Source organism: Gekko japonicus, unplaced genomic scaffold (genome assembly GCF_001447785.1).
Source record: "Gekko japonicus isolate JY-2015 unplaced genomic scaffold, Gekko_japonicus_V1.1 scaffold1416, whole genome shotgun sequence".
NCBI lineage: Eukaryota > Metazoa > Chordata > Lepidosauria > Squamata > Gekkonidae > Gekko > Gekko japonicus.
In genome coordinates, this window is record NW_015175401.1 from 261,567 (window position 1) to 286,766 (window position 25,200).

Below are 25,200 nucleotides of genomic sequence, written 5' to 3' on the forward strand. Positions count from 1 at the left end.
CCAGTATCGGCATGGTATTGGGATTTGGGAAATCATTGGGAAACCCATAGGCTATAACAGAGAATCAATCCAGGGGTTTCTGGGGCTCTGCGGGTTTTTTTTGAAGTAGAGGCACCAAATTTGCAGCATAGCTGCTGGTGCCTCTCTTCAAAAAACCTCCCAAGTTTCAAAAATATTGGACCAGGGGGTCCAATTCTGTGGGCCCCCAGAGAAAGTGCCACATCTTCCATTTCCAGTGGAGGGAAAAAGGCATGTAAAGGGATGCAGTCCCTTTAAATGCCTGAGTTCACATGCTGAGTTGTGCTGCCGCAGCTGTGGTAGCAATCCAACTTGGAGAAGGGATTTAAAGAGGTCTCTTTAAATCCTTTTTTCCAAGCCAGCCCATGCCACCACAATGTGGCTCAGTTTCTCTAAGCTGTACCCAAATAAAAGCTGAATAATATCAGCTTTTATTCGGGCTCAGCTATAGTGTTAGCCAAATCAGATTAGAGATCTGTATTCAGCTGAATAAATACCCGAAAAACACTGATAAGGTATTTTTTGGGTATTTATTCAGTTTGGTTTATACCGAACGCACACCATTAGATGTGACTGTACATAAGACTTCAACTATCTCTCGAAGTCTTATACAAAATATAGTTAAAGCAATGTTTCTTTCTGGAAGTATTGTGTCCAGTGGCCAGTGTTCCCTCTAAGCCGAGTTAGTGTGAGCTAGCTCACAGTTTTTTAGTCTCTGGTTCAGCCATTTTTGTCTTTGCTCAGAAAGGATGGCTCCAGAGCAAACTAATTTATGTGGCAGCCAAATTGCTCACTCACAACTTTAATTTTAGTAGCTCATAAAATAGAATTTTTGCTCACAAGACTCCACAGTTTAGAGGGAGCATTGCCAGTGGCCTGTACTAATTGATGGCGAAAGATGATCAAGGTTTTGTAGGCAGAAAACTAATTCCTGAGTTCTTTCAAATAATTAAGCTTTTGCTGCTTTACATATTTTTAGAAATCCAATTTTATACTTGTTGTATAAGCATTTTGAATGCATCTATGACTTTAGTAGCTGGCAATGAATTTAATTACAAACGAGGAGGAGTAGGATAGTATCTGTGCTTAAATTTGAAATGTCAAATGATTAAATATATTGGCAGTAAATATGCGCATATGTTGATCAAAGATAAAAATACTGAAAACTAATATTACAAGCTCAGGAATGGCACACTTAATTAAACTATGTAATTCTTCTGATTAGGGAAAGTTTATTGTGATCTATTTGGCTCAACAATACAGGAAAAAAATTACGCCAACTCTCAATAAAATTAATATTATAAAATGCTCCCTGCAGAACTGTGTACCAATAAATTGACTGCACAACATACTTCAGCTGCTGTCTAAAAACACTTGAACGACCTAGCTCCTGCCATGCTTAGAGATGTAAAATTTCCAGAAATTTTGAAGCTCGGAAACCCCACCCCCCCCCGTTTTCCCCCTGGAAAAAAACGGAAATTTTCGGAAAAATTGAAAAAATTGCTACATTAGCATTTTTTTTGTCTTTTCTAGATGGAAAGTCATTCTGTTACTTTAGGAACATAAAATATGACTATGGACATTTTTACTTGGCATGAAATTATCATAACTAGCATATTAAAAATATAGTGTATCCAAACAATTATTACAAACAGAATATCCATCCACATGCAAAAACAAAACTGAAACTTTTTTATTTTCTTCTGACAATCGCACCTCCTAAAGAAAGAAATGCATCTTGTTCTTGCATTGGAGAGTTCAGTTTGTAACCTAGGAGATATATATATATATAAAAGAAATGATTTGGAAAATATTTGAACACCTTGTCTTAAAATATTTTATTCATCATGTTAAAATAAAACGTTCCATAATCAATTTTTCCCCCTTTCCCCCCCTTTTTTCAATTTTTCCAATTTTTCGGAAAAAAACAAAAAGGCTTCAGGAAAAAAACAGAAAAAAACTGTTTCTCCCCCGAATTGTTCCGTTTTTTCCCCGGGCCTTCACATCTCTAGCCATGCTGTGTGTGATCAAGGCAGAAAAAAATGTTTGGCTTACTGACCAAAGATGAACCCAGCATAGCCCCTTAGAAACAGTAATTGGTGGATCCATCCAACTTCTTCCAACTTAAGTGGCTTTTCCTCCAATGGAAGTTGCAGTAGGGCTCCTTACACTGGGGGAGAGCTTTCAGACATGAGCTATAATTCTCATTTGCTTACACTGGATGCGGAATCTGTGGTGGTAGACTTTATCATCATTTATACACTGCCTTTCTCCCCACTGGGAGACCCAAAGCAATTTATATCATTCTCCTCTCCTCCATTTTATCTTCACAGCAATCCCATGAGTTGTGGGTTAGGCTGAGAGTTTGTGACTGGCCCAATGCTTCCATGGCGGAGTAGGAATTTGAACCTGGGTCTGCCAGATCCTAGTCCACCACTTCGACTATAGCACCTCACTGGCTCTTATGGTGTAGTAAGGAAATGATGTCATGTGCTCGTGAATTAGTCTGAACCTCTTGCCCTTTATCTCGCTAAAACCCTCGTCCCTTATCTTGCTAGGAGGGGTTGATTGTCTTCAGTCACGAAGTCCTTCGCTCTAATCTGGAGCAATACAATGCAGAAACAGTCGGCTGTGTGACTGTCCGTTTGTGTAGATTCAGCCTTGCTGAGCTACATCTCTCCAAACAACAAAGAACAGTGATATGGCTAGAGAGGCAAAGTTTCCAGAAATGTTGAATCTCTGGAGAGAGACATTTTAAAAGAAGAGATTGGATTTATACCCCGTCCTTCACTACCCAAAGGAGTCTCAGAGCAGCTTACAATCACCTTCCCTTCCTCACCCCACAGCAGATGCCATGTGAAGTAGGTGGGGCTGAGAGAGCTCTGAGAGCTGTCAATGTTCCCTCTAAGCTGTGGAGTCCTGTGAGCAGAAATTCTACTTTGTGAGCTACTGGCATTAAAGTTGTGAGCAGGTAGTTTGGCTGCTGCATAAAATTAGTTTGCTCTGGAGCCGTCCTTCCTGAGCTAAGACAAAAATGTGTGAGCTGGAGGCTAAAAAACTCTGAGCTAACTCACACTAACTCAGCTTAGAGGGAACACTGGCTGTGACTGACCCAAGGTCACCCAGCTGGCTCTGTGTGGAGGAGTGGGGAATCAGACCCGGTTTTCCAGGTTAGAGCCCGCCCCTCTTAACTGCTACACCAAATGGGAAAAACTGAAATGTTACCAAACCTGAACATGACACTGCTTTAACAAGATAAAGTGCATCACAGGTAATTTGGCATGTAAAATTCTACTGCTTGGTATGCTTATGAAAATTTTAGAAGTATATAAATGCCCTCATTTTCTACAAGTACCAAGTATACCCAATACCAGAGAAAGAGAGCGAGCGAGCGAGCTACAAGCTGTTGTAGCCTGTGCTACCTTAGCACATGTATCTTAGTTTACTGATTGGTAGGGGGTAATAAAGATTGAAAATATAAAAACACATGCATTGTAGTAGATAGAAGAATATTATTTAGACAAACAGTCTTACAGTAACAATACGACTAGCGGCATATTTGGATGTCAAGATAACCTTTATAACAGAATTCTTCAATAATGTATAATTGTACACATTGGAGCAGATTAAATAATAGTAAATAATTGTGGATAAAATCAGTCACGTTCAGTCTCAGCATGTTTTCAAGGACATAGCTCTATATTATGCACATGGTCTACCAACTAATACTGTACTATGTCTTACATAAATCTTTTTTGGAGTGAGTAAAGCATTGTATTGAAAAGCGCTTAAGACACATTTCAAAAGAGAATCTATTTTCCAGTGTTTTTTTAGCGCTCTCCTAAAGGGTGGTGGTGGAAATGACTCGTCCTTTTCAGAATTTTCCTGTCCCTTTTCAGAAATTTCCCTTGGGCCTTCACATCTCTGGATATGACTGTCCTTATGATGTGTAACCCTGCCCCCACTATCTTTATGGGGAAAGATGGGATTTTCTAAAGGGTTATTGCAAGGTCTCTGGACTTGTTTTAACTACCCTAAGTAATGTAAAGTACATTTTTGGCACAATGCTGGAACTTGGAGGATAAAAACAGCTTGAAATGCAAATTAACATCCTTTTCATGCTGTGCATACTTACCAAGAAAGCCCCTCAACGTAAATGGAAGCTCACAGAGTGATGCACCACCACCATTTCAGAGCACAAAATTCATTACTGTTTGTGCAGATGTGAATGAGTCGCCTGAACTGAGCACATCTTACTTCACATGGGTAGAGAGCCTTGAAGTACGCCATTTTTCTTGACTATTGCTCAGTGGAGGGAAATGTTGAACAGCTTCATCTTCCTCCTATTGCCTTGTATGAATTGATGCAGAGTGGAAATATTGCCATCATGAGAAGTCTTCAAAAACCTATTTGCGGTTTTGCAAACGGAGATGGAGGAAAATGAACAGGAACAAGGGGCTACTTTCTCTTTTCCTTTGCATTTCAGAAACAGCATCGTCGTTAGGTAGATGAGAGAGATAAATCCTGATACATTTCCCTGCAAGCTAAGAGAGCACAACTGAGACCTATACTTGTTGGTTTGGGCACTCAGTACATATGGTGGAGGGGGAGAGAGTAGGAAAGTGCAATTAAGTCATGCTTTTCCTATTCAGAATCCTTTGGGATAATTTCCTCATCTCTTACGGCACTGATAGGCACAAGGAGTTACCCTTGTATTGCGCATAGGCTTGCCAGCCAATGGCAATGGTTGGCAGCCAGTGGCTGGCAACCAGCAGGCATGGGTGGAGGGGATGATGCTGTGCCAATATTGCAACTTCACTTCTGTTGAATAAATGGAAATGATGTTACATTGGCGTGCTGTTGATGCGGTGTTCTAGGGTTTGGGCAGAACTCTGTGGTTTTGCCATAGAGTGTTGGCCAGATCTTAGCGATGCATCAGTGTCAACGCTAGCAAAGAGACATCACTCTGGGTACTCACTGGCAGTGACATCAACCTGCTGGCACGGTGCCATTTTAAAAATCTTTTCCTTCCTGGTGGGCCAGCGGGTAATAGAGAAGGGGACCAGGTGGTCTGCTTTATTGCATATATTGGAAAGAGAGGAGTAGAGATGCGAAACTTCAAATTCAGGTCTTAGAATATTATTATTTATTAAAATATGTATACTTTTTCTTTCTGCTAAAACTCAGGGCCGCTTATTATGTGCCAAAGCTGAAGTTCATCTAAAATACAATTTTGTGTGTGTGTGTGTGCATGGACACACCCACGCCCATCTACAAGTAGAGCTTTACACAGGGCCAGTTTCTCTCTTTCCAGACAAGCAGGGACCTACAGGCAACTTGCGGGGAAGGGGCATCCTATTCCTCCTGCCTTTCCTTCCTCCCCTCATGCCACCCCACCCCATCCTTGCTGCTCATGCCCCCATTTGCTACTGTCACCCACTGCCCACCCATCCGAGGCACTCCCTCTCCTTGCCTTTCCTTCCTCTCACCCACTGCATGACACCCTCACTGCTCTACCCCACCACCTTTGCTGCTCTGCCCAACCAACCAAGCAGCTCCCACCATCCTTGGCACAGCCTCCTGTGCCGTTCCTTCCTCCTCTCTCCCTCACCCCACCCCCTTCCTTGCTACCCCTTACCCTGTTGTCAGTACTCTGCCTGCCTCCCCTCCAGTCTTTGGTGCTCTGCCTGGTTGTCTCCTCCTAGGGTTGCCAAGTACCTACCTACAAACCGGCAGGGGACACATGCTTCTCCGCCAGACGATTCTTGCTTGTAACACAGGCGCTGCACTATTCCGTCACCCAGACGTGACGTGGGCACATAGCCGGGCGACGCTCTAGTAATGGGGCTGGAAACTCGATGGTACCATCGAGTTTCCAGCCCCATTACTAGAGCGTCGCCCGGCTATGTGCCCACGTCACGTCTGGGTGACGGAATAGTGCAGTGCCTGTGTTTTCCCCGCGGGAATGATCCCGCGAAGAACTACATATCGCCCGCCGAATCAAGGTAAGTACTTGGGAGCCCTGTCTCCTCCCCATCCCAGGGATGTGTGTGGCCTCTTTGCATGTCTCTGGATGCAGCTGGGGCTGTCCTGGCTGTGGCAGGGCTGGCAGCGTGACGGTGAGCTGCACCAGGCTCAAAGATGGCAGCGGTGATTCTGGGGCCGTGGTGGTCACGAGCAATGCGGAAGCCACATTGGGCACAAGGGCTGTGGCACTGCTGCCAGGAGTTGTGACAGTGAGAGCAGCGCTGGCCCTGGGGCGCCATTGTTGAAGCCAGGTAATGTGCCTCCAGCACATGAACGGACAAGTCTCTTCTGTTTGGAGGGATTTACCCACACACACACACACACCTTCAATTTCCCCCCTCCCATTTTCAGACTTTTCTGCAAACCTGGGGGTGGGTCCCCCAAGTCTGTAGAAAAATCTTTGTGTTATTAATAGTGGGAAGGCTGGAGATCTTTACTGACTTTCACAAAGGTTTACATCGATACCCTTTTCTCTTGGTATCTTCAGATCATTTCCCAGTCAGCAGCAGTGAATACAAATCTAATAGGAATATTTCTAAACTTTCCAAAAAGCTGGGTGTATTTTTGGGAATTTTATATAGTGGTGGTATGGACACCATTGGGTTTTTAGGAATCACTACGAGCCCTTTGGTTAAAAGACAGAATACAGATATTTCATATCATAAACAGTTGGGAAAGTTCTCTTTTACTTAGTAGCAACTAAAAGATATACTGTTAAATTTGAACCCAACCTAACAGCTGTGTTCTGTATAACCATTGAAATTTACTCCCAGTAGGTCTTTTCCCAACTTCTCCCAGAGGACAAATAGGTGATATTTTGCACTCAGTTTAGGTCCTTTTGGTTTATTTATGCTAAAAAGACAGATTTGCAAGACTGCAGTGCCAGAGGCAGATTCCCAGAGCCTGTCATGAGCTCCCAATTTCCCTAGATCCTAGAGTGCCTTCTCAGTTTGAGTGAAACAGTTTTGTCTTCCCTTGGTCATTTTTGTGAGCCAGTTTGGTATAGTATTTAACTCTAATCTGGGAGAACTGGGTTTGATTCACCACTCCTCCACTTGCAACTGCTGGATGACCTTGGGCAAGCCGTAGTTCTGATAAGAGCTGTTCTTGAAAAAGAGCAGTTTCTGTCAGAGCTCTTTCAGCCCCATCTACCTCACAGGGTGTCTGTTGGGGGGAGGGAAGGGGAAAGGAGTTTGTAAGCCATTCTGAGACTCCTTTGGGTAGTGAAGGGTAGGGTATAAATCCAATCTCCTCCCCCTCCCCCCCTTTTTGGGCACCATTTTGTCTTAAAGGAGCATAACAGCTTTAAAAATAAAAGCTGATTAGCAGAGCACTAATCAAGAATATCAGTTAATCAATTCTAAAATTGCTGAAACTGTTTCTAGTCTGCAATAGATTTTGTGTTTGCAGATATTGTGTGATTCCCAAACTGGAAAACAGTATTCTGTTTATGGCTGAGAGGCTTGGCTATGGTCATGATTGTTCACCAATAAATGCAACTTTGTTTCAGGCATATAGGAATTGACTCCCGTGAAGCATCTCAAAGATGTTTGGAGAAATCAACTAACGGCCTAGTTCACTAGATTTTATTTTATTTTATTTTTTTGTTTTTAAAATAAAAAAAAATCATTTTGTAGGAGTTTGAGGGGCCAGACAGTAAGAAGTAGGTTGGTTTGAGTTACAAGAAATTTAGACGCTTGCAAATATTTGCTTGCTAGTTACCTCATGTTTGCCTTCGAAAGAAGGGAGCTTAACGCACAATCAAGATTCACATTTATCAGTTCAGGACAACAATGCAGACACCTTTTAACGCGAAGAGTATCTCAGTAACCTTTTCTGACCAGCTCATAGACTCTGTGGGTTCCCTTGTTTTCTGCAGTCAGCTGAATGTGCTGACTCACAGCATGAGATTTTTCCATGTGACCTTGCACTTTGGGGCACCACTGGATGCTTAGTGTAAACCAAAGCAAGATAATGCCTGCACTTTTTCTAACAATTGTGATATTGGAAATGGCTGCTGGTTCCCATATAGACCGTTGCTGGAATTTTTAAAAAAATACATATATCGTGTGTGAGTGTTATGTGTCCTGCCTGAGTTCATGAGAGATATGTGGTCCTTAAGGTATCCACTGCCAGCACAAAATCTCAGAGGACGGTGTATTATATCTGTGACAGCAGCCATGAAATTAAAAGACGCCTGCTCCTTGGGAGGAAAGCGATGGCGAACCTAAACAGCATGATAAAAAGTAGAGACATCACCCTGCCAACAAAAGTCCGCATGGTCAAAGCAATGGTATTCCCAGTAGTCATGTATGGCTGTGAGAGTTGGACTATAAGGAAGGCCGAGCGCCGAAGAATAGATTCTTTTGAACTATGGTGCTGGAGGAGACTCTTGAGAGTCCCTTGGACTGCAAGAAGAACAAATCAGTCAATCCTCAAAGAAATCAACCCTGACTGTTCCCTGGAAGGCCAGATAATGAAACTGAAGCTCAAATACTTTGGCCACCAAATGAGAAGGGAGCACTCACTGGAGAAGACCCTGATGCTGGGAAAGATTGAAGGTCAAAGAAGATGGGGACAGCAAAGGATGAGATGGTTAGACAGTGTCATAGATGCAACGAACATGAAATTGAGCCAACTTCGGAGGACAGTGGAAAACAGGAGGGCCTGGCGAGATCTTGTCCATAGGGTCGCAAAGAGTCGGACTCGACTGTGAGACTGAACAACAACAACAGCAACAAAAGGAACCGAGGACCCCATTTTCTGGTTCTCATTCATCATCTTACTGGGTGACCTTAGGCCCATCAATTTCTTTGCCCAACATAGTTCGCAGTGTTGTTGAGGATAAAGTAGGATGGCGGGAGGAGGCCTGCCCCATTCTGTAAGCTACTGTAAGCCCTAGCTAGATGTTCTGCCCTTCCATCTGCGCTTATTCAAGGCAGGTACAATAAAAAAAACAAAAAACCATACCCTGAAAGGCTGTGTTCATGCACTTTATGTGAGGTTGAATCGGTAGAGCGTATGTTTTTCAGTTGTCCATTCTACAGAGAGGCTCGTCTTTAAAAAGTTTTTAAATTTAGATTTTTATTCTATATATTATCTCTGTCCCCCCCCCTTCTCATATTATGTTTATATTGTATGCTGGTCTTAAGACCGTAGTAATAAAACTAAACTAAGCTATTGTGAGGAAGTAAAACCACTGGAGTATGAATCCGGGAGCTGAAGACCCCTCTTGCCCACTGGCCACTGGCAGCAGTTCCCCAGCCAGACTGAACAGCAGATGGACGAGAAAGTTGCCGTGACAAGATAACAGACTGTAGTGACCTCCACAGCGCCAGGAAGAAACGGCAGCTCCCAGAAGTTGCTCAAGACAGGTGGGATGGTAGCCAAGGATTAGGTGGCAGCTGTTCTCGCCGCCCTCGCAAGGAGAAATGTTGATGCTGCTCTCCTCTGCCATCCGTATTCCGTGCAGCTCCGTGTTGCCTTTTAACGCTGGCTTTGGTTGGTTATATCGGACAGCGTTAAGTGGTTATGATCAGTGCCTTCAGCGCCGCTTAATAATCCCACAATATCTAGCAGAATGATTTAAGTGGTTTGTCTCAGCGCATGACTCAGTTCTGATTCTGGATATTAAGGCTGCAGACATTTAATAGTCAGTTAATGAGATAGGAAAGTGCAGGGCACATTCAGACGGGGAACCCTTTCCTTCCCTGTAGTTTGGGAGTTGTCATGGACGTGCCCATTTCCTTCCTTGCTTTCAATATAATGTGTCAAAGTTGATACCTGAATGGCATCGTGTTTTGGTCTAAGTCCAATAGCTTCCTGGCCTGTGATACAGAACTCATTTTTTTTAGAAAGGTTAATTTATAAATTTGGGGTCCTTAATTGCTATAAGTTTAGAAGAAGAGAGAAGAGATACCCCGCCCTTCACTCGCAGTTTCAGAGCAGTTTATAGTCGCCTTCCCTTCCTCTCCCCACAACAGAACCTGTGAGGTAGGTGGGACTTGAAGAGCTCTGAGAGACCTGCTCTTGAGAGAGCAGCTCTGAGAGAACTGTGGCTTGCCCAAGGTCACCCAGCTGGCTGCATGTGGAGGAGTGGGAAATCAAATCCGGTCCTCCCAGATTAGAGTCCGCACTCCTCACCACTACACCAAACCGGCTCAGACTTTAGCATTGTGGAAAGTATAGTCAATGTATTCACATTCCCAGAGCCCTTTTGTGTTCATTAATAATCAGTCTATTACCCCCTAACACATGCAGATTTTAAAGCGCATTAATAAGTAGAAAAACAACATGAATCTAGTCTCTTAGCGCCCCACTGTTACAATGATGAACTTAATCCAATAATAAAATGTTCCGTGAGGAGAGCACCGCCGCCTCGGATTCAGAATGCATGTTTCCATTTGGCTGCTGGTGTCTGCAGATGAGGCATCAGCCCGAGGTAAAGATGCTCTCTCTTTTCTCTCCTCCCCCAGTCCTGTTCCCTTGGGGTCATCAGACCATTTCCCAGCAACAGGACTCCCATTTTAAAGGAGCCAGCAGGCCCTTGAGTTTCCAGCCCCGAATCAGGAGAGTTGGTTAAAAATGGTCCCTTGTTTGCTTCTCTTTCTCTGAGGCGATAAAACATAGGCAGATGCTACATGCAGCTTTCCTGCTAGGTTTCTGATCAGCACAAGTTTATTTTAATGGGACTTTTGTGTGTCGAGAAAAAAACGGGAGGCCCAGGCCGTTCACACTGTTTAATGGGACTTTTGTGTGTCGAGAAAATCCGGTCGGCCCAGGCCGTTCACACCGGAGAGACAAGGTTGGAGCACAAATGGGAAGCAGCAGAGCTAAAGGCGTTTTCCTTCTTTAAAGGTTCATAGCACAGAAAATGGAAAACACTAGTCAGGTCGATGTTCCCTGTTGCCATTCCGTTAGCCCATCTGTCTTGGCTTTTGTGGGATCCGGTCCAATGGTTTTTACAAGCACAGCTTAATAGAGCTGCACAGGAGCTTTGAACTGGTCGCCGTCGCGTCGAATGCTCCGTCACAGACTGGTTCTGGGGAGTCCGGGGCACACAGTGGCACATACTCAGCAGAGAACACACTAGCTATCAGATGTAGTTGGCAGACATTTCTTCCCAAGGGCTAGGCCCTGAAGAGGTTAGAGCCCTGCATGGCAAATTTTTTAAAGGGATTGTAGAGCAGAATAACTGTGGCTTCAGCCACTTCTGTTTAAAGAGCCTGTTCAGCTTAGGCTTCAGTGACACGGCATGGCAGGAAAATTTCACAATATGTAAGCAGACCGAGCCTTTCCACCCCCACCTCTCTAAAATCTCCCTTGTGCCGTGCACATGCTTAAATGTCCTTGCTACCTCTGGCCTCCACGCACATGCGGCAGAGAGTTATTTTAGTCTCGATGCCTGGAGCGTGCTACTTGTCGAACAGGCAAAGATTTCCCGAGAATATAATGGCTGAGCAAAGGATTTTGTGCCCTGGATTGCCAAGAAGAGAGACGCTCGTCTCAGCTGCCTCCGCCGCAAATCCAGGCCCCTGCCTCTGACTGCCCTGTAATTCTGAGCTCGTCTGGAGTTATCCCTCTCTAATTTTCTGTGTCTGGGACCGTCCAGAGAGGAGTAATCATCCTATTTTGGGGGGTGCCCGAAAAGCAAGAAGAAGAAACTCAAAAGCAAAATACTGCCTATCGTGGCAACGGCAGGAATGGTTAAAGCCTGTGGGTGTTGTAGTGCAATCAGCAGAATTATATGGGTGCGTTGAAGTAGGTGGGAGATGTTTGAAAGTATGTTTTGAGGTTGCCTGCATGGTTGGCCTGGGGAAGTAGTGCCCTCACCAAACTTGCTTTATTACCAGGAAATGAAGGGCCATTTAAGGCTCCTATAAGATGCTTGTCTGGGCCAATGCAATTCTATTCTGAAAAGTTGGCTCTCTCCCCACTTTCTTTGGCCCCAGTGCAGCTTGCTGTGCAGGGTGGGAGGCCTGTGGTTTGAGGAAGGTGATGTCTGTAAAGCCCCTTCCCGCTCACAGAAGCAGCCTCTCTGTTCTCTAGATTCCAGCTGTTCATTTTGAATCCACAAATACAAGTTTCATTCCTTGCAACTCACCATATTTCCTCTCTTCTTAGCAGCTCAAAGCTTAAAATACATTTTTCAAATGAAGGAACCTTCGACCCTTGTAGCAGCTACATCAGTAGATAACCTGTCACTGCCATTTACAGGAAACACAAGTTTTACAGAGCCCTCCTGTGCCAGCAGGTTCACTCTGAAGTCAATACCATGAATTCTGTTTCTTTGGAAGGGATCATTACTTAATAGCCTGTCTGTACCATACTTAAAAAAACCACACCCCTACAGTAGACTTTCAGTTGGACCCGTAAGTCTTAATGGGTATCTTTTAAAAACAATACAAGCTGGTAGTGTTTGCTGCACAATCCAGGGTAAAGTGAAAGTGCTTAAGAGCCATGGTGTTAGCTGTCGCCACTTGTGAAACTCTGGGCATGGCCCATATTGCAGGAAGTTGGCATCACTGTTCTGGGGTACTTACCCCCCCCCCCCCATGTATTTAGATTTTGGAGTCTTCAGTGCAAACACCTCTTGGAGGATATACTTTGACTGTAAGCTAACAGAGCACATTAGAGCACAGTTTTTTCTTTGGGTTGATTAGGAGCAGGGAACAGAGGCAGGTGGAGTCTGTCATCCCCGTCCCCCAGTAGCGAGTGCATGAAACCTGGTCAAGTGTCTGTCTGCCGGGTGGTCCCATGAATTGATCCTCATGGGAAACCCATCCAGAAGGACATTTGTGATTGTTTTTCCCCATCATCCTTGCCAGCTGTGCCTGTGTCATACCTGTTTTTCAGCACAAAATCTTGGTGTGTTCTTTGCACAGTTCTTAACAATCTTCCTCCATTGTTGATGTGTGTCTCTTTGTCTCTCTCTTTAAAGTCAACTCCCTTGCATTTGGCCGCAGGCTACAACAGAGTTCGGATCGTTCAGCTTCTGCTTCAGCATGGTGCGGATGTCCATGCAAAAGATAAAGGGTACGTATGGCTGCATAACAAATGTTCTGGCTGTCACAGTGGATGTGGATCTGTTGCTATAATCTGATCTCACATTCCTCAGGATCCCCCCCCCCCACACACACACACACCCATTCCGCATTAGTATGAATTTAACCTAGCAAAAGAGCCTTATTTTCATTAGTGGGGACATTATGAGTTGAATATAATTTTAAGTAAATTGTAATTCATGCACACTTATATATACAAAATGTTCTTCGGAAACATCTGTGGGAAAGGAATGCTCTATAATTACTTGCTGGGTTAGGTAAAGCCCAGATCCAGTTTTTCACCCCATTTTAAGATGGGTTGTATTGCATTTTCAAACACTTGATGCTGATTAACACTCCAGAAGTGGGAGAAATCAACATTACAAATACTGGTGTAAGTTCATCTACTTGAAGAGTACATCTCGGAAAAGAAAATGGTATTACCTAACTAGTGAGCTAGTTGTAAATGAGTAAGTGAAGTGTTACCAGTTTAAAAGTATGGAATTGAAATGCAGACTTTTATATGCATCCCAAGAATATTGTGATGAATTTCCACAATCACTTTGTGCAGGTATAGTGTTAAGCCATTATTACCACATATTCCAGGAGTTAAGCTTTAGGGTCACGGTAGAATTATTAGATATAGTAGGTTTTTATTAGTCCATCGTGTAGCAGTTTGCAGACTGGAGAAACCCCAAGGCTCCTTGGAAGCTTATTAGGAGTTGCTCTGTGAGATCAATAATGGCAGATGGACTTCTGTAAAAGACAACTTGTCCACCCCTGCTGTTCTTCCTCTGCAACGTGCAGAGGAGTGTTCGGTGTATTCTAGCACACACTTCCTGGAAAATCAGGAAACCTTTCCCCATTGGTTTATTAAAAAACGTATCTGCTGTTGAATCCCAGAGGATTTGGGGCCCTGCTGAAAGGCATCTGCTGTATTCTCGTGGGGCACCAGCCAGGCCTGTTGGGCCTCCCTGTGGACGCACGTGAGCCGAGATCACAGCTTAGAACACACAACAAGTTCTGTCCATCTGCAAGGTGCAGCTTTTAGGTGTTACTGCTGAGACCATCAGGGGGAGTGGAGGAAGATGCTAGGGCTTTGACGGCACCTGGACTGAGGAGGCAGTGTCACCATTGGAGAGAGTGATCACAAATGGACGCTGCATGTGACCTCAGAACACAGTATATAATACAGACTGGAAGGGAATGTCCATCATTACAAATCATTTTATTCAAGGACCAAAAATCCCTGACAGTCCCTGGAATAAATCACGGAGTTAGAAGGGATGTTCTCAAAGGCAATGGCTGTGGTCTAGAAAATCATGCCGCTTGCCTTCCCTTGGCAAGCTACTAAAAATAATTTAAAAATCAAGTTACTGTGCACCCTTTTAAAAGATCTTTTCACTGGGATTAGCCTGTGTGTGCTCCTAAAAGTGCCTGTATACATAAGGTTTTGTATATTTCTAACATTATATTGTAGATTTTTGCAAATTTTTGAGTTGCAGTGAGACAACTTTGTACACAGAAACATTGTCTTAAGATTTAATTCAGACTTGAGAGCCATTAAATGTCCTTTTCTTCAGAAGTATGTTTTTAAAAATTTGTTTGCTATGTTTATAGTCCACCTTTCTCACTGAGACTCCAGGCAGATTATGACTAAAAATCATTAAGAACAATATCATGTAAACTTGCTGCAGAATTTGAGAACGCTGCATTAAAAACTCAGTCTCATACTGTTGGTAAAGCAGGAATTACAAGACTGGAGACCATGATGCAGTGGAACATTACAATGCATACAGCAAATAGTGTCATAAAGCAGGACTGCAAAATTAAAGAACAGTACAATAAACACGGCATAATAATACGCAATGAAGACTGCCTTAAATCCCACAGACATTAACTACAGTCTTATTTACTTTATAAAAATGCCCTCCTGAATGATTCCATTTTACACGTTCTGTGGAACTTAGACCTTTTTTTATTAATGTGTATAAAAGCTAAAACCTACCCGAACATTCATTGTCATTTGAGTTATTTGGCTAGAAAGCTCTTAGCCCACCTGTCAGCACAACAGTTCTCAAGGCAGGTACAATTCAGCGACATCAGAATATCACCAAAAGCTGTGTAGGACGGCCCTGCCCTGGGTAGCCCAGGCAAGCCTGATCTCATCAGCTCTCGGAAGCTAAGCAGGGCCTACCCTGGCAACTTCTTGGATGGGAGACCTCCAAGGAATACCAGGGCTGGGAGGCAGAGGCAGTTTGTCACACCACTTCTCTGGAGAGCCAGTTTGGTGTGGAGAGCCAGTTTGGTGTAGTGGTTGTGTGCGCGTACTCTAATGTGGGAGAACCGGGTTTGATTCCCCACTCCTCCACTTGCACCTGGCTGGATGACCTTGGGCAAGCCGTAGCTCTGATAAGAGCTGCTTCTTGAAAAAGGGCAGTTTCTGTCAAGTGCTCTCTCAGCCCCACCTACCTCACAGGGTGTCTGTTGTAGGGAGGGGAAGGGAAAGGAGTTTGTAAGCCACTCTGAGACACCTTTGGGTAGTGAAGGGTGGAGTATAAATCCAATCTCTTCTTCTTCTTCTTCTTCTCTGTGCCCCAGTAGGAGTTGCCAAAGGTCGCCAGGACTTCCAGGCAGGGGTACGCACCCGCACACACATACACACAAAATGCAAAAATACAAAAAACAAACAAACCCCCAGTCGTGAAGGACAGAAGGCTGTATACTTCAATAAGTAAAACATGGGGAAAGTATTTGTTACAAAAGTGAGAGAATGTACACATTTATGTCTGTACTGTAGATTTCTGATAAGACAGTGAAGGAATGCCAGGTGTTTTTTTTGCAAAAGTTTCTTTTTTGTTGTTGTTGCCTCCTTCAGCATTACCATTTGTGTGAGGATGTTTGTGCCTTACTGAGCCACTGTTTTTGTTACTGAAAATTAGATAACCATAAAAAATATGCATACCTATTCCCCTTTTTGTTACTGAAAATTAGATAACCATAAGCATACCTATTCCCTTTCTTTCATATTTTGTAGTGGGCTTGTGCCCCTCCATAACGCATGTTCTTATGGACATTACGAAGTTACAGAGTTGCTGTTGAAGGTAAGTTCAGTGAGGAAACGATTTCAAATTAAATGTACTGCATATTATGTGTCAGCAATAATGAGCCATTTCCATGTTGGGCTTCGTCAAAGAGCTTCACATATGGTCTGTTATGCTTAAGGGTTGCCAGCTTCGAGTTGGGGAATGCCTGGAGATTTTGGGGGTGGAGCCTAAGGAGGGGGGAGTTTGTGGTGGGGAGAGACTTCAGTGGGGCAGAGTGACATAGAGTCCACCTTCCAAGTGTCCATTTTCTCCTGGGGAACTGATCTCTGTCACCTGGAGATCAGTCGTAATCCCAGGAGATCTCCAGCCACCACCTGGAGGTTGGCAACCCTAGTTATCCTAATAATTTTTTATTTTATTTTTTTAAAGGCTGCGGTCAGCCTTTATGCAGAGGTGTTGATGGCTGGCTTGTGTTCAGATAAGAAGCACCTTAGAGGATTCAGCCTTCCCAGAAAGAGACATACTGGGAAAAGTGATGAGGGGAGAAGCAGGAACCTGCAAGCATAGTTGCATGGTCCAGAAAGGACCAGAGGTGCTCTTAGCCAAGTGTTCTTCTCAATTAATTGAAACAGATAACAGTTCCAAGCTGTCGACATTGTACAGATCCATTGCTGCCTTCCCTAGAGAGGTGTGTTTCCCACAGGGTAGTTTCCCTCTTGCTTTTGTGGCTGCTCATACATCACAGCAGTGACAGAGCTTCCACACGGCAGGATTCCTTGGTAGTTTCTCCCCCCCCCTTTGATTGGTGATTTAATAGCATTGTAACAACATATTGCTGTACCCAGATTTCCACGAGGTTCTCTGAATTCCCAGCTTTCATTTTTTGAAGCCTGTTTTTAAACCCCTGCTTCCATATAGGTCCACAAGAAAAGGGGCTCAATAATTACGTTTTTTTTAAAAACGAAAGCTGGGAATTCAGGAAGCCAATGCATAGTTCGATGTGGCAGAAGGGAGAAAAAGAAAAACCCTCTGCAGAAGGTAAAAGAGATGGTTACCATGGTGGAAATGGCTGCTGCGTGGGCAGGACTAGGAAGATCCAAAGTTCCCCACCCGCACAACAGCCATCCAGGCTTTGCAGATATCTTTCCCGAAATATGGGAACAAAGCAGGTTTGGGGGAAAATGGAGAAAAGCAGAGGAAATCCTGGCAGGTGCATGAATGTGGAGAAGGAGGAAAAGACCCACTTCCCAACAGCGTGAAACCTGGGGCAAAAAACCTGTGTGGAAACACCCCAAATGTTTTAGGCATTCCTTTTCACTCAATAAGAACACAAGAAAAGCCAATGTTGGATCAGGCCAATGGCCCATCCAGTCCAACACTCTGTCACACAGTGGCCAAAAATACCAGGTGCCATCGGGAGGTCCATCAGTGGGGCCAGGACACTAGAAGCCCTCCCACTGTCCCCCCCCCAAGCACCAAGAATACAGTGCATCACTTGCCCCAGACTGAGAGTTCCTCTCTATACCTCGTTCCTCTCTGCTCCATATATTTATCCAGTTCCCTCTTGAAGCCATCCATGATTGTAGCCGCCGCCACCTCCTGTGGCAGTGAATTTCTCAGCGATTTCATTGGGTGCCCCCGAGTTCTTGTATTGTGAGAAAGGGAGGAGAGTACTTCTTTCTCTACCTGCTCTGTCCCATGCATAATCTTATAAACCTCAATCATGACACCCCTCAGTCGTCGTTTCTCCAAGCTAAAGAGCCCCAAGCGCTTTAACCTTTCTTCATAGGGAAAGTGTGCCGACCCTTGATGAATGAGCTTCCTAGGGCACAGTTCAAAGCACTGGTTCTTACCTTTAAAACCCTAACTGTCTTGGGGTCAGTGTATTTGAAGGACCACCTCCTTCCATATTGTCCAGCCCCGCCAGCTAAGATCTTTCCCACAAGCCCCACTCTCTGTGCCTCCACGATCAGAGGTGTGGCAGATTGTAGCGAGAAACTGGCGGGAGTGCCTTTTCAGTAGTGGCACCTGGCTTGCATTGCTCTCTCTCTTAGGCACCGGACCAAAAACCTTTCTGTTCACCCAGGCTTTTATTTAAGGGCTTGGTCCATGATCAACATTTTGTAATGTGCTTTCCTTCTGAAGACTGTTGTTTTAAACTGCTTGATGAGCTATGTTTTTATGCTCTGGCTGGGTGTTCCGTTCTGGATTTTAACTAATAGCTTTTAATGCTTTATGTTTTTATTGTGTTATATTTTGTAAGTGCCCTGGGCAGATCACCTGGAGAAGCAGGGAGTGAACAGGGGAAATTGTGTTGTTCACTCAAGGGAACTGCCCATCCAAGAGGCCACAAAGGATCATGTATGAAACTTATGACTGGCATCTTGTCTGTGACATGGCATTAATTAACAAGTGTTGTCGCAGAGCAGTCTTAAGAGCCAATTTTGCTGAATCATTGGGACTGCTGAAGCCTGAGTTACTCCATCTCAGTAGTTAATTAAAATAGGCAAAATATTAATCCTGGTCTACACTGGTAAAGTAAGATAGCATTATCCCCATATTGCAGGTATGGACTGATGCTGGAAGGCCACCCACTGGGGCTCGGTAGTGGAGATTAGACTTGCACTGGAAACCTAACACATCTTGCTCTTTACCACTATGTTATGCCAGCTCGTATTGAAATAATTCGTTCTCACAAAGATAACGATCTTGCCAATCTCTCAGTGCTGATTCCAGGCTTTCAGCGTGCCCTTGTAGCACTGAATCTAGAATACATTTCTTGCTATCAAGTGCTTTATTAAATGAAATTATTTTAATTGTGTTGTTATAATATCAGTTCATTCCCATCTACGATTTCATTAGACGATAATGAAACCTTATTCTGTTACATGCTGCTCTTAATTGGAAAAATGAGATTACACAGCGAACATGTGAACTTGATTAATCCTTGCCTTCTCTCCTTATTTAGCACGGAGCCTGTGTTAATGCGATGGACCTCTGGCAGTTCACCCCCTTACACGAAGCGGCTTCCAAGAATCGGGTGGAAGTTTGTTCTCTGCTACTGAGCCATGGCGCAGATCCGACTTTGGTCAACTGTCATGGCAAGAGTGCCGTTGACATGGCCCCGACGCCTGAGCTCAGAGAGAGGCTCACGTGTAGGTATCTCCAGAGGACAACATGTTCCCCTCCAGAGAGGGCTGTAAGGTGTGCTGCTCTTCTGTAGGGGTGCAGTGATACCAAACGCGATTGGCCACACTCACTTTAATTTAAAACATCCCTACCCCAAAATTTTACTCTTATGCCTGAAAGGGTATTTTTATTTTATTTTTATTTATTTATTATTGCACTTCTACCCCGCCCTCCCCGTGAGCGGGCTCAAGGCGGATCACAACAGGGCACCATGTGCCGACACATAAAAACAGGATGGAACAATCACATATCAACCAATAAAGTGCTCAGCGATTTCAATCTATCAGTTAAGCAAGATGGCAGCCCCAGGATGTTGCATAACGATGTCAGTCCTTCACTAGAGGAGGATAATGTCCCATAGATGTTGCTCGTCCTCATCCAGCGGAATTCTTGAGTGTGGGCATCCCTTGTGCGCTCTTCGAATCCAGAGGAGTCGATTCGTGTTTAGAGGTTGGTGGGCAGGGCTTCAGTGCCAAACGCTTGACCTCGTTGCACTCCTCCCAGCTAATAGAAACAGAAGCAAATACTTCTTGCCCTGACCTGGGTGGCCCCAGGCTAGCCTTGTCTTGTGAGATCTCAGAAGCGAAGCAGGGTCAGCTGTGGCTGGTACTTGAATGGGAGACCACCAAGGAAGTCCAGGGTTGCTATGCAGGGAAGGCAACGGGAAGCCACTCTCCGTTCATCTCTTGCCTTGAAAACTCTATGGGGGTCACCATAAGTCAGCTGCCACTTGATGGCACTTCCCACCAGCAAATTCTTCTCCCCCCTGCCCCCATCCACACACACCGGTGGCTTGGATGGCACAGAGCAATTCCCACTGACAAAACCATCTCTTTCAGCAGAGCCTGAGTTTATATTTCTCTCCCCATCCCTCCTGCCACAGCCCAAAGTGCCCCCCTCTCGTGCCCCTCCTCGGGGACTGGAGTCATCCATGAGCTGGGATTCTTAACCAGGGTTTAGTCCGGGTTTGGTATCCTGCTTAGGGAAAGGAACAAAACGAACTCCGGTTAATCTACTTTCAGGTGGGTAGCTGTGTTGATCTGCAGCAGAAGAGCAGGATTGGAGTCCACTGGCCTCTTAGAGACCTGCAAGACCTCTGGGGCACACGCCTTTAGTCAAAGCTGCAGTTAAACTGCACACGTGTATTTGTACGTCACTGATAATGTATTTATTTATCGATTTGATTTGATTAATACACCGCCCTCCCCGCCAAGGCAGGCTCAGGGTGGCTTACATATATGCAATAGCTCAAGACAGCAATGTAATAAAAGCATTAAATCTTAAAACAACAACCAAAGGTGCTAATAACAATTTAAGTAACGATGGCGAAGGCAGAGTGGCATCAACACAATGGCAAATGCAGCCAGTATTAGATTTTAGTGTCGGCGGAACTCAGGCCGTCGGTGATGGTATTGGGCCACCGGGCCCTTGGTGTATTGGGTGCCTGGTGGAAGAGCTCCATCCTAATCAGAGTTAGCCTTAGACCATTGTTCCTTCATCATGCTGGGGTCAGTGAGGACTGGGGAGCCAGGTGCCCACGTGAGATCAGCCAAAGAAACATACCATGCAGTCCAAGGCAGCTATACCCTTCTAATCTCATTGACTTCAGTAGACTTTAAAAGGGGGGTAGTTCTGTTTAGGATGGTAGTGAGAGCCAGTTTAGAAGCCTTTCCACAGCATTCTTTGTTTTGTTTGGACCTTTGCTACAAATAGCTTTGATGCACCTGAATTTTAACCTGAACTGGGTGAGGCTGCTTGTTTTGCTTGGGGCGGGAGTAGGTTGGTCCATTGTTGGGACAGAATTTCTACGGCTTTGGGCTTGTTCCAGTTCCCTGTTGCTGATCTTTCAGAGTTGTATTTTCACATGCTTGCAGTAGATTTTTTTCCCTCTCAACTTGGCCCTTTCAAGAGCAGCTGTAACTGGAATGAACCAATTTTGCACTGAAGTAATTGTCAGGTTGAGAAGCATCATTGAAATGGGGTAAAAAAAACAACCCACACACACACGAATGCCTTGGCCCAATAAATATTCTTTTGCCTTCAACAGGTTCATTCTGGTGACTAAATTAGGATAGTGAAATATATAGAATTACGTCCTCCCTCCCTCCCTCCCCCTCCTCAAGCTCATGGTCATTTTCTAAATTTAACGTTGTGCAAGTCTGACAGGCTCATGAATATTTTGCGTGTCCTCCCCTGCAGATGAATTCAAAGGACATTCGTTACTACAAGCCGCGAGAGAAGCCGACTTGGCCAAAGTGAAGAAGACACTTGCCTTGGAGGTCATTAATTTCAAGCAGCCGCAGTCCCACGAGACGGCACTGGTGAGATCATGGAGTCACTGGGGTTTGCTTTCGGCGGCCCTTTAGGCTATGTATACATAATGGTTGCTGAAGCGGTCTGTGGTTAGACTGGTTCCTTCAGGTTAAATGTAGTTCAGCCCCTTTGTGAATCTAACTGGATGCACCGCTTGCCTCTTCAGCCCAAGGGTGCTGCTGTGGACAAAAAACAGTAAACGGAAGTTGGGCAACAAACAGAAAGCCCTCCCTGCTGCATCTCCGTGACCTTTCTTTGGACTCCAGTCCAGCCTTGCATCCAGGGGGGGAAAAATGAGTTACTTGTCCCGTACTAACCTTGAAATATACTGACGGGTTGCAAGCCCTGTCTGTTTCTTTAGTATCCCGTTCAGTATCTTTTCCCGCCTGAGGCTTCCGTGTGTTCACAGAGTGCCGTTTCATTTGCAGCACTGTGCCGTGGCATCTCTCCACCCCAAGCGGAAACAAGTTACAGAGCTGCTGCTTCGGAAAGGGGCCAACGTGAACGAAAAAAACAAAGAGTACGTGGGTTCTCTGATAATGGCAGCGTTTGCATTGAGGCGGAGCTAGGTCCTGTTCTCAAAGCTGTTCGTTTGTGTCTCTCTTTTGAAATGCAGTTTCATGACACCTTTGCACGTGGCTGCTGAACGAGCACACAATGACGTGATGGAGGTTCTGCATAAGCACGGAGCGAAGGTAAGTACTGGACTGTGCTTTAAGAACGTAAGAAGGGCCCTGCTGGATCAGGCCAGTGGTCCATCTAGTCCAGGATCCTGTCTCTAATAGTGGCCAGTCAGTTTCTCTGGGAGTCCCACAATGGGGCATAGAAGCCAAAGCCTTCCTCTGATGTTGCCTCCTGGCACTGGTATTCAGAAGTTTCCTGGTTCTGAATGTGGAGGTTCCCTTTAGTCACCATGTGGATAGTAGCTTGTGACAGTCCTTTCCTCCATGGATCCGTCTAATCCCCTTCTAAAGCTGTCTGAGCCTGTGGCCATCATTACATTCCCTGGTAGCGAATTCCACGTTTTAATCACTTGCTGTGTCATGCCTATCCTGAATCTAACACCCGTCAGCTTCATTGTATGCCCTTGAGGAGTTCTAGTATTTTGGAAGAGGGAGGGAAAATGTCTCTTTGTCAGCTCTCTTCACCCCATGCATAATTTTACATACCTCTCTTATGTCCCCCCTTAGTCATCTCTTCAGCCTTTCCTCATAGTGGAGGTGCTCTAACCTCCTCATCACCTTAGTTGCCCTGTTCTGTATTTTTTCCAGCTCTGCGATGTCCTTTTTGAGATATGGTGACCCAGAGCTGCCCACAGGATTCCAAATGAGATCTGTATGGGGGGGGGGGGCATTATATTCTTGGCCGTTTTATTTTCAGTCTCTCTCCTAATAATCCCTAAAATAGACTTTGCCTTTTTCACTGCTGCAGCACACTGACTTGACACTTCCATTGCTGTGACCCCCAAGATCTTTCCCCCTCTCCGTCTCCACAAGTTCAGACCCCATTAGCCTGTACTTGAGCTGGGATTTTTTTGTTCCCGTGTGCTTAATTTTACCAACACTGAACTTCGTCTGTCACATTGTTGCCCACTTGCCCAAATTGTGGAGATCCGGAATCATTTTGTGTCATCTGCAAACTTTAATGCGGCTTTAGTGTGGTAAGCTTGAATATGGCTGGTGCATAACCGTGTGGCTTATGGCCACATGAAACTTGATTGTTCCAGGATTTTTGTTGGCTTCTGAGAAAAAGGTTGGGGTCTTCTGTCGTATGATTGAATGTAGCTGCTGCTGTTGTCACTGGATATATGTAGGCTCTGATAGGTGGAAAACGTAATTTCCAGATGTTCCCTGGTAGTTTGGACTGACTTATGAACAGATGGATGTGTCTGTCTTGAATTGTCTTTTTAAAGGTTGCTTTTGAGATGCTTTTGGGGTGTGTGTGCAGGTTAATCTTCATTTGATGCATGTAGTACGCTTGGCAAAGGCTGACTTAGCCTTGAAAAAAATTTTCTGGGATAAAGTAGTTCTGCTTGTGTCAGTTTCTCTCTAGGTTTTCCATAGTCAGCCTTGGTGTGAGGCAGGCATGGCATCACAAGTTAGGTCCACACAGGCGGTTTGCAGCTCCCGTCATGGTGACGTTGGGGCAGTGGGCTAGGGAGAGCAGTGGCGTTGCCTGCATTTGTCACACCCTTCTGTGTTGCCTGGTGTTCAGATTTCCAAAGAAGGGATTCCAGTGCTTGTCACGTTGTGGCCTCGCTGCAGCTGTGCGGATAGCATGCCTGAACCGGCCTACCTTTCTTGCATGTGCTCCAATCAACAGAGGCACTGCAATCAGAGTGTTAATTACATGTCGCTTATGATAGCTGAAGGTCGCTGGATGTGTGTGTACATGTGTGTTAAATGCCATCAAGTCACCTCCAACTTACAGCAGGCGACCCTCCAAAACACCCTGTTCCCATCGTTAACAGCCTTGCTCAGGTCTTGCAAACGGAAGGCTGTGGCTTCCATGATGGGGTCAGTCCATCTCATGTTGGGTCTTCCTCTTTTCCTGCTGTCTTCCACTTTTCCTAGCATTGTGGTCTTGCCCAGTGACTCTCGTCTTATAATGTGACCTGAGTACGATCGTCTCAGTTTAATAATTTTGGTTTCCAGGGAGAGTTCAGGCTTGGTTTGATCTAGCTCACTTATTTGTGTGTTTTTTTGGCGGTCCATGGTATCCATAGAACTCCCCCAGCACCACATGTCAAAGGAATCAACTTCCTTCCTGTCGGCTTTCTTCACTGTCCAGCTTTACACCCATACACAGTAATAGGGAATACTATGGCATGAATTAACTTGATCTTTATCGCCAGCAACACATCCTTCCACTTAAGAATGTTTTCTTGCTGGGTGCATGTACTTGGGTTATAACATAGAAGTGTGCGTGCGCACATGCACACCTTTTTAAAAAGAGCATCATTTACAAAGCTGGCACAGGTGAATTCTCAGCACTGGGTTTACTTTGATTAGCTATGTCTATCATTTCCTTTGAAATGTCCTTTAAGGGTGTAGGTACATATTTGTAATCGGTAAATGTTAGAGCTTGCTGCTAGATACTGGGGCAAGTGATGCACTATATTCTTGGTGCTTGGGGGGGGGCAACAGTGGGAGGGCTTTTAGTGTCCTGCTGGACCTCTTGATGGCACCTGGTATTTTTGGCCACTCTGTGACACAGAGTGTTGGACTGGATGGGCCATTGGCCTGATCCAGCATTGGCTTCTCTTATGTTCTTATTCCAGTTCATGTCTCCTGTGGTTGCTTCCATTGACATAAACTTCAGGTTGTATTTTTCAGCAATTTTTAAAAAATAATTTTTATTGTAGAACGCAAAACAGTAAAATTACATAACAACGTAGTTCTTTTCATATTTTAGAATGTACAAAAATGCAATTGATAAAAAGCATAGGTTAGTTGCATTATTTGACAACAACAATTTGATGTTTTAACAATAGTGCAATTTCAATAAAAGGTAAATCTTAGATCCTGTTATAAGTATAACACAGAGTACTATGGAGTGTCATG

At 44.7% G+C, this 25,200-nt stretch overlaps 1 protein-coding gene across 1 annotated transcript in view; it reads left to right on the plus strand.

Moving 5' to 3' along the window:
• Positions 1–25,200, plus strand: part of TNKS (tankyrase, TRF1-interacting ankyrin-related ADP-ribose polymerase) — a 131,070-nt gene that overhangs the window by 67,049 nt on the left and 38,821 nt on the right. The window contains exons 7-12 of the mRNA XM_015425698.1: positions 12,986–13,080; positions 16,126–16,192; positions 19,104–19,290; positions 21,524–21,645; positions 22,066–22,157; positions 22,254–22,332. Coding sequence (XP_015281184.1) covers positions 12,986–13,080; positions 16,126–16,192; positions 19,104–19,290; positions 21,524–21,645; positions 22,066–22,157; positions 22,254–22,332 — 642 coding nt within the window. The remainder of the gene's footprint in view (positions 1–12,985; positions 13,081–16,125; positions 16,193–19,103; positions 19,291–21,523; positions 21,646–22,065; positions 22,158–22,253; positions 22,333–25,200) is intronic.